Source organism: Chlorocebus sabaeus, chromosome 5, assembly GCF_047675955.1.
Source record: "Chlorocebus sabaeus isolate Y175 chromosome 5, mChlSab1.0.hap1, whole genome shotgun sequence".
Classification (NCBI taxonomy): domain Eukaryota; kingdom Metazoa; phylum Chordata; class Mammalia; order Primates; family Cercopithecidae; genus Chlorocebus; species Chlorocebus sabaeus.
Genome location: NC_132908.1, coordinates 86,195,404 through 86,204,815, shown reverse-complemented (window position 1 = coordinate 86,204,815; position 9,412 = coordinate 86,195,404). Strand labels below are relative to the sequence as shown.

Below are 9,412 nucleotides of genomic sequence, written 5' to 3'. Positions count from 1 at the left end.
TAGGACCAGGGCAGGCTGTGTCTGGGCACTGCACAAGGAACCGTGCTGCCCTCGGACACAGAAGACGCGGGGATGCCCAGCTCAGACCAGGGCACCACGGCACGCTCTCTGGCTGCCTCTCGTCCATGAAGCAAGAACAATGGCTTCAGAATGTTTAACAGGAGAGGCCGATACTTGGCAGGGCCATCTAATACCTTGGTGTCGGGGTGAAGACGTCCAGTGAAGGGAAGGGTCAGGACCATGGTCACCAGGCACAACAGGCTCAAGAACGATGCCCCAAAGTCCAAGACGCTACATTAACTAGAAACTACTTTGCTTAAAAAAGGCAACTCTAGGTTGGGTGCAGGGTCTCGTGCCTCTAAACCCCTCTACTAGGAAAGCTGAGGGAGGACTGCTTGAGGACATGAGTTCAAGGCTGCAGTGAGCCATGATTGTGGCACTGTACTCCAGCCCTGTGTGCCAAAGACCTTGTCTATTTTTTTACACAGTCTCACTGTTGCCCAGGCTAGAATGCAGTGGTATGATCTTGGTTTGCTGCACCCTCTGCCTCCTGGGTTCAAGTGATCCACGTACCTCAGCCTCCCAGTAGCTGCAACTACGAGTGCATGGCACCACGCACAGCTGATTTTTTTAAATAGAGACGGGATTTTGCCATGTTGGCCAGGCTGGTGTTGAACTCCTGAGCCAATCCCAAAGTGCTGGGATGACAGTGTGAGCACCAGCCCAACCTTCTCTCTTTAAGAAGAAAAAAAAAGTCCACTCTACTGAAGTCAGCCTCTGTAACCTCCCCACAAGAAAACCATTTTACATCAGTCACTAACCAAACCACCCAGTGCTTTAACACAGAAAGGAAGGCATAATCCAGGGCTTGGACTGTCTTTCAAGAAAGCCCCAAATCCCCTGTAAGGAAGTCACAGCAGCGAAACCTCATCCCAGGCCCAGCGGCTCCCACGAAATACACCACGTGGAGACCCAGCACGACTGCTGACTGATTACAAGTCCCCAGGAGGGCTTTATTTTTTCTTTTCAACATCCTGTTCTGCGGCTTCCTTGGCTCTTTTTGCCCGTATGCCGAAGAGTCGGGCATTGGCACGGGCCATGCGGAGACTAGCGAAGGCTTTGAAATTCTTCTCCTCCTCAGTAATGACTCGAGCTTTCTCCTTCTTATAGACCTAGAAAAGAAAGACGAGTTGTTGAACCCAGTGTGTCAATGGGGCAAGGGCACAACCAGGCATCAGCAGAACCCAGAGGACTGCGGGGGGCGGAAGGGCAGGCGTGCTGGCCAAACACTGCTGAAAAGCGACCCTTGAGTCAGTCACCTTCCCTGGGATTAAAAAAAAAAAACCCCCTCTCTGCTTGAGCTCAACAGGGCAGCTCAGGTCTGTAAACCCCGAAATTCAAAACCAGTGTAAGCAACGTAGAGAAATTCTCTTTCCAAAAAAACCAAAAACACTTCCCAATTTATGGCTTCGTGGTTGCAAGAAGTAAAAACTAAGAAATGTTCTTTTCCACAAACCTCCACACGCACCACAACTGCCACTGTTAACTTTCTTAGGCCTGATCCATATCTCAGATATCCACGTGTTCACCCACTGATCTCATCTACAGCCTGGATTTGAGCAAGTGTTAACTTACATTCCGGATGGGCATGACCGGTCCCGTCAGCTGGGTGGCCAGTTTCAGTTCTTCAGCCTGTTGATGAATGAGAAGTTAAGTGCCTTTAGCGGCACTGCCCCAAGGACTCCACCCCCGCCTGGCCCCAAACTTCCCCCTGGGGATCCCGAGTTCAGCACCAGTGTCTGAGCCTTTCCTCCAACATACTTTGTGTCCCCAGTGTCGAGAACAGTCATTACTAGTTAGGTGGCTATCTTACTGAGTTGACAGAACACGCATGAGACAGTTATATCTACCTGTGAACCAGGGACGGGGCAGAGAAAATCGTTCCCTAATTCAACTACCCGGACACGTATACAATGGACTCTTATCAACCTTATCCTACAAGGTTTTTCTGGAATATTCTGGAATACGAAGCATTTTAGGGAGACAATGATTTCAATGGAAAAAGCTGGCTCCAAGTCACACAGCCTTTGCCATGACCGTTAAGGTCATCCCTGCTGAAAACCACAGGTGAACCTTAGTAGTCCCGACTAGCTCATCATCCACTCCTGCAAGACAAGCAGATCCTGCGGATCGGAACGGCCACGATGTTTTGGTTCTTCTCACCCCAGCAGGGCCCAGGCACGGGTGTCACCGATAAAGGAACCAGGCCTCACTTTCCCCGCGCGCCAGGACGGCCAGGGAGCCCTGTACTCACAGAACTGTCTCCCTTCTTGGGGGCCGAGGGCTTCCTGGGGAAGAGGATGAGTTTGGAGCGGTACTCCTTCAGCCGCTGCACGTTGGCCTGCAGGGACTCCGTGGACTTGTTCCGCCTCCTCGGATCCACAGAAATGCCGATGGTCCGCGCCACCTTCTTGTGAATGCCGGCCACCTGCCCCAGAACCGGAGAGAGATGGCGGCGGGCCCGGGCTTTCTCCGCCCCGAGGCCCGGATGGAACGGCTCAGCGATCAGACGGAAAAGGGTTCAAACGGGCTTTCATCAAGGCCGTCCAGCGATTCCGGAGAATGTCATCACGCGACCGAGGCCAGCACAGGGGACTCGGGGCCCTCCGGACACCGCGGCGCTGCCACTACTCACCCTGAGCTCCTCCAGGCTGAAGCCGCGGCCAGCGCGCACCTTCGTGTGGTACCGAACCGTGGGGCAGCGCACGATGGGCCGGATGGGCCCCGACGCGGGGCGCGGGGCGATGCGGCGCGCCTTGGCTTGCCGGGCCTTGCGTCTGGTGGAGAGAAGCCCAGCGGCGGTCACCCTCGCCTAAGGCCGCCAGGCAAGTGCTCCGCGACGGCCGCAGACAGCGCCCCGCGCCCTGGCACCGGCCACCCCAAACCAAGGCGCAGCCGCGGGCGCGAGCCCCAGGAGCACCCCGAGCGCAGGGCTCACCTGCGGATCTTCCGGGCCGGCTGGTTGAACCACGTGGCCACGCGCCGCTGCCAGTCCTTGTGGAAGTGGGGCTTCAAGATCATGCCATTCCGGCTGGGCGCCATGGCTGCCTCTGGCCCTGCGGCTGCGAACGCGAGGGAGCGAGTGAGAGGCCGCGCCCCGGGCGCGCGCACCCCCCGGGCCTCCGCCCTGAACCCTCCAGCCTGGGCCGTCCGGCCGCGCCTAGAGCCCGGGCCCCGGCCCGACGCTGTCTGCGAAAAAGAAGGGGCCCATCCATGCCCGCGCTGGCAGCAACGCCAGGCCGATGGCGCTGGATGAAGCCCAAAGGCCGGGACCGAGTCTCGCTCACCTCCTGCGCAGGAAGACAACGGAGCGGAAAGGAAAGGGCGCCGCAATGCACCCTGGGATGATAGCAGGGCCGGCCAACCAGAAGCGCCGGGCGCTCTGACCAATCAGAGCCCGGAAAGGAGGAACTGACGTCGCTGCGCTCTCTTACGGCCGCCCTCGCAGACATGGCGTCGCTCAGAGTGCGGCGGCGCGGCCGTGATGCCCGGGCCCTGCGGACCCCGCGGCCGGACTTGCTTGACGTCCGCCGTTACCGACCCGGCGCTTCAGCCGCTGCGCGGGCCGCGGTGGGCTCAGGCCGAGTCCCGCTTTGCGGGCTAACGCGCGCGGGGCCAGCATCTGGGCGGACGGCGAAAGGGCGACGCCCCGGCAATTCTAAGTTTGTTCGCGTTTGTGGGACACGTTTGTAGCGCAAAGGCAGGAAAACTGCAATGAGATCCGAGTTTGCGCAACCTAAGGCCGTCGTCCTCCTTTTTCCAGCGTTTATTCTCCTCCCATCCATTTAGAACTTTTTTTTTTTTTTTGAGACAAGAGCCTCACTCCGTCGCCCAGGCTGGAGTGCAATGGCGTGATCTCGGCTCACTGCAACCTCTGCCTCCCGGGTTCAAGCAATTCTGCCTTGGCCTCCCGAGTAGCTGGGATTACAGGCGCCCGCCACCACACCAGGTTAATTTTTTGTATTTTAGTTTAGTAGTAGAGACGGGGTTTCACCGTGTTGCCCAAGCTGGTTTCCAACTCCTGAGCTCAGGCAATCCGCCCGCCTCGGCCTCCGAAAGTGTTGGGATTACAGGCGTGAGCCACCGCGCCCGGCCTATGCTGGTTTTTTAAAAGATAAAATTAACATTTATTGAGTGTTTTTGTAAGCAGGGAGTTCAGTTCCGGATGTGCATTTTCACATCGAATCCACACAACTCCGTAAGGAGCAGTTACTGTTGGCCTCTGTCCCCACTTTCCCTTCGCCCAGGATTAGGTGACTTCTCTAAGGTCAGGGGTACCCGACTGAAAATGTCACATTCTGACCTGCTGTGCCTACTGCCTTCCTTCACAAAGAAAAGCATCAACAAAAAGCCAGCCCTTACTCTCTAGTGCAAGTCTGAAGGTACCATCCATCTTACTGCTACCTGGAAACCTTTAAACCCTAATAACCCTCTTTCTTCCCTACCCTCACCCAATCACCACCCTTCCTCCTGGTAAAATTTAATCCACATTTTAAGAATTTCACAGTCCCGGCCGGGCGCGGTGGCTCACGCCTGTAATCCCAGCACTTTGGCAGGCCGAGGGGGGCAGATCACGAGGTCAGGAGATCGAGACCATCCTGGCTAACACGGTGAAACCTCGTCTCTACTAAAAATACAAAAAATGAGCTGGGCGTGGTGGCGGCGCCTGTAGTCCCAGCTACTTGGGAGGCTGAGGCAGGAGAATGGTGTGAACCGGGGGGGCAGAGCTTGCAGTGAGCCGAAATGGTGCCACTGTACTCCAGCCTGGGAAACAGAGCAAGACTCTGTCCAAAAAAAAAAAAAAAAAAATTCACAGGCCGGGCATGGTGGCTCACGCCTGTAATTGCAGCACTTTGGGAGGCTGAGAGGAGTGGATCACCTGAGATCAGGAGTTGGAGACCAGCCTAGCTAACATGGCGAAATCCTGTCTCTACTAAAAATACAAAAATTAGCTGTGCGTAGTAGTGTACGCGTGTAATCCTAGCAACTCCAGAGACTGAGACGGGAGAATCATTTGAACCCAGGAGGCAGAGGTTACAGAGTCAAGACTGTGCCACTGCACTCCAGCCTGGGTGACAAGAGTTAAGCCTCCATCTCAAAAACAAAAAATTTAGGGCTGGGCGTGGTGGCTCACACCTGTAATCCCAGCACTTTGGGAAGCCGAAGCAGGCAGATCACGAGGTCAGGAGATGAGGACCATCTCTACTAAAAATAAAAAAAATTAGCCGGGCATGGTGGCACGCACCTGTGGCCCCAGCTACTTGGGAGGCTGAGGCAGGAGAATCGCTTGAACCCGGGAGGTGGAGGTTGCAGAGAGGCAAGATAGCGCCACTGCACTCCAGCCTGGGCTACAGAGCATGATTCCATCTCCCAAAAAAAAAAAAAATTTAAAAATAGTAAAATAAGCCGGGCGCGGTGGCTCAAGCCTGTAATCCCAGCACTTTGGGAGGCTGAGACGGGCGGATCACGAGGTCAGGAGATCAAGACCATCCTGGCTAACACGGTGAAACCCCGTCTCTACTAAAAAATACAAAAAAACTAGCCGGGCGAGGTGGCGGGCGCCTGTAGTCCCAGCTACTCGGGAGGCTGAGGCAGGAGAATGGCAGGAATCCGGGAGGTGGAGCTTGCAGTGAGCTGAGATCCGGCCACTGCACTCCAGACTGGGCGACAGAGCGAGACTCCCTCTCAAAAAAAAAAAAAAAAAAAAGTAAAATAATTTCACAAAAGGCTCAGTACAATGGCTCACACCTGTAATCCCAACACATTGGGAGGGCAAGGCAGGAGGATCACTTGAACTCAGAAATTCCAGTCTAGCCGTCTCTACAAAAAATACAAAAATTAGGCATAGTGGTGCATGCCTGTGGTCCCAGCTACTTGGGAGGCTGAGTCAGGAGGATTGCTTGAACCCAGGAGATCGAGGCTGCAGTGAGCTGAGATGGCGCCACTGCACTCTAGCCTGGGCGACAAAGCAAGACTGTCAAAAACCAACACAACAGGCAAAAAATGATTACCGAGGACACGACCCTTGGCTACACCAGCTAAAACCTTCCCAACTACGTGCTGCTCTTTGGATTTGGAGAACTTGGGCAAAGGTCAAGGCGTCTCTCAGAGATGCCCCCACTTGGGTGTGTGACCGCACCTGTGGCTGCCTCCTTACTGCTCTGCCGGCGTTTTTCAGGGCACTCAGTGTTGCAGCAACAACAGGACAATGCACTCACGTCACTGCACCACAGGGAGGGCAGATTCAAGGAGGCCGGAGTGGGAGCCGCATGCCCCGGAACACAGGGCCAGGGCGTCCTGGGTCATCCTCTATCCCTACAGGGTCCAGGCCCCAGATTCCTACAGAAGGAGTTTTCCACTTAGTCCCTGCATTACTCAAATTACAAACTGAAACCACAAGACCCTGTGATCCAAGGTAAGCCTGCCAGCTCCCCCGCAGTAGAGCTGGCCAGACAATGCAAATGCAGATTTTCCAACCACAGAGTTTATTAGTAAAGTGTCTCAACAGTTCTCAGGGCAGAAAAAACCAAGGCATCCCCCAACACTGCATGTGTGACTAGACCAGCAAGAAGTCCGCAACTTGCACCGTCCACATGGCAGCAGGGGGCAGTGTTGAGTCCCCTGGAGCCCAGTGCCTGGGCCGGGCTGTGTGGCCCCATTGACGAGTGAGCTGGAGGACGGGGCTGCTGGCTCAGAGGGTCCTTTCATGTCCGATCCCGTTAGCATTCTGAGGGAGCCACAGGAACTGGGCGGCCGTGCAAGCGTCGGCATGAACAGGGGTCTGTTTGGAGTCTGAATGCTCTGCTGCCTCTGGGTGGCCTCAGCCACGCTGGGAACGACTGTCTAGAACCCTGGGAACTCAGGTGTTCCGTGCTCACTCGGGAACGCACTGAGAACCTTCCCCACAGGGGAGACGACGCACACACACAAGGCTCGGCCAGTTGTTTCTGCAGAGAAACTTACAATCATGAAAAGGGTAATCAATAAACAGATCTCAGAAGTCGCTGCACAGGGACTACTGAGGGCCGCAAGAGGAAGTGCAAACCTCAGTTGAAAAGCAACGCAGGGTGGCTGAGAGAGTCCTCAGTTCTCGGGTCACCCGCACGTGTGGCCAACACGTCCCAGCTACTTGGGCCAAGTCGGCTCTTCGCCTCCAAGTGGGGGCTGCTGGGTCTCTTCGGCCTCCTCCTCTCCCGAGTCCTGTTTCTCCCTCTGGGCGTCGACCCACCTCTGCGGTGCGATCATTTTCTTCGGCCCATGGGGCGGTGGGCCAATGAGAGCCTCAATGTCCTCATAGTTTATCACTTCCTTTTCCAGAAGGGCGTTTGCCAGCTAGAAAGAACAGGCATAGTAGTGTGTGAGTCCCCAGGACAGACAGAGCATCTCTATGTCCCAGGGAGGTGACGAGAGGCATGAGGGCCTGTCTGTGTGCAGGACACCCGGGACAGGCCACTTTCCCAGGGAAGCGGAGGCACGGAGGCAGCTCCCAAAGAAGAATCACCCCCATCTCAACCTCATAAATGATTTTCCGGTGGCCAGCCTCATTAATTTTTCTACTTCTCTTCAAAATCTTGGCTTATTTTTGGCAACTGCAATTTCTTTCACCAAACAAGATGTGCGTGTCTACAGGGAAGGAGACGGGTAAAACGCTGCACCCTCCTGACTGAGACAACACCGGGAGAAGGAATCTGAGGAGAAGTTGTGTGAGCTGGGACCTCTCAATTTGGGGAAGGGAAGTTCAGCCACTCTAGGTGGGATCTTGGAAAATACTCGAGATGCCGACTGTCCTGTGCTGGTGGCCCTGCCTCTGGGGTGGCCTGGCCCGACCACAGAAAACACTGCCACAGCCACATTTCACTGGTTTCCGTGAAGAACTCTTCCAGATTTTCTTTTCTTTTTTTTTTTTTTTGTTAACTACCTGCTCCTTTCCTCACTCCTCCAGATTTTCTAAAGAAAATAGTAACCCCTGAAGCTAGGGTGATTTACCTGTGGCTTTATTGCAAGAGACAAATATTTCCTCTCTAGGGCTGGTCTGAGATTTTACTAAGTTCTGCAACCCACTGAGTGTGTGAGGGGCTGACAGTTCACACACAAGACAGACATGCCACTCCATAGCCAGTGAGAAGCCTCGCCTGCAGCTTTGCCCCTGCCCGCTCTGGCTCCCACTGTGGTGAGCCCAAGCTCTGCAGAGCTGCTTTGTCAACCGTGATGAGCACATGTCCATAGGCAGGTGCTGCCTCAGGCGGGGATGGCACTACCCACGCCTGCCCCGAGACTGCTGCTGCTGCTGGTTGGGGACGACACTCTAAGGGCCCTAAACACTATCCCCATGTGACACACAGTGCTCGCCTGAAAGACATGAGGGGAGGCCGAAGAAACAACTACCCATCCACTGTCTACCCATCTGTTTACAACATGGACATAGAGCCCTTCGCCTCTCCTGAGTTCTAAGCAGCAGCTACCAGAACCCAGGGACACGAAAGTTAACTCCAGCTCTGCCCACTGTGAGAAACACATCAGACAATCCCTACTGAGGAATGTCCTACAAAACACGAGGCCAGTCCTCGAAGCTGCCAAAGGAGGTCTGAGGAACTGTCACCCCAGAGGGGCCTAAGGAGACGGGCGATCAAACGCCACGTGGACTCCCAGAGCGGAAAGGACACCGGGAGATGAAGCACATCTGCATCACGTGTGCGCCCATCACTGCGGGTCGGCGGGGGCTCCTCAGGTGGGAGGACTGCCCCGGGGGGGCCTCCACGGGGAGCGAGGCAGCGGGGCAGGGAGCTCTCTGCACTGCGCCTGCAACTTTTCTGCATCGAACACTACGGTAGGCCCGGAGCTGTGGCTCACGCCTGTAATCCCAACACTTTGGGAGGCCAAGGCAGGCAGATCACCTGAGATCAGGAGTTCAAGACCAGCTTGGCCAATATGGTGAACGACTGTCTCTACTAAAAATACAAAAATTAGCCAGGCGTGGTGGCGGGCACCTGTAGTCCCAGCTACTCGGGAGGCTGAGGCAGGAGGATCACTGGAACCCGGGAAGCGGAGGTTGCAGCAAGCCAAAATGGCGCCACTGCACTCCAGCCAGGGCAACAGAGCAAGACTTCGTCTCAAAAAAAAAAAAAAAAAAAAAAAAAAAAATCAAAATCCTCTCTAAAATTGAAACTTTATTTTAATAAAAAATTCAAGAAGAAAGTTTAAGAGTTGGAAAAAGATTAAACAAAGCCGACAAAACACAGGTAACTGCTAACGGCAGGAACAGGCACAGGAGACTCTGTGGCAGCTTCTTTCTACCTTGGGGGAACACACTGGATGAATTCATGATGAAAAGTGTGGGACATGTAAGTTTCAG

The 9,412-nt window shown here is 54.9% G+C and overlaps 2 protein-coding genes and 1 non-coding gene across 4 annotated transcripts in view; all 3 read right to left on the bottom strand.

The window, feature by feature from the left end:
• Positions 1–985: 985 nt before the first annotated feature.
• Positions 986–3,459, bottom strand: RPL13 (ribosomal protein L13). The gene is made up of 6 exons (XM_007994420.3): positions 3,348–3,459; positions 2,999–3,122; positions 2,696–2,837; positions 2,315–2,488; positions 1,636–1,692; positions 986–1,172 (listed from the first exon to the last, which is right to left on the bottom strand). The coding sequence occupies exons 2-6, from the start codon at positions 3,100–3,102 to the stop codon at positions 1,014–1,016; spliced, it is 636 nt and encodes a 211-aa protein (XP_007992611.2). The 5' UTR covers positions 3,103–3,122; positions 3,348–3,459; the 3' UTR covers positions 986–1,013.
• Positions 2,548–2,631, bottom strand: LOC119627765 (small nucleolar RNA MBII-202). The gene has a single exon (XR_005243998.1). It is a non-coding gene; the product is annotated as a small nucleolar RNA MBII-202 (small nucleolar RNA).
• A 3,069-nt stretch (positions 3,460–6,528) lies between the features above and the next one.
• The window catches only part of SPG7 (SPG7 matrix AAA peptidase subunit, paraplegin), a 53,822-nt gene continuing 50,938 nt past the window's right edge, over positions 6,529–9,412 (bottom strand). For both annotated transcript variants that reach the window (XM_038008120.2, XM_038008119.2), the window contains exon 17: positions 6,529–7,392. In XM_038008120.2, the coding sequence (XP_037864048.2) occupies positions 7,352–7,392 (41 nt within the window). In that variant the 3' untranslated portion in view covers positions 6,529–7,351. The remainder of the gene's footprint in view (positions 7,393–9,412) is intronic.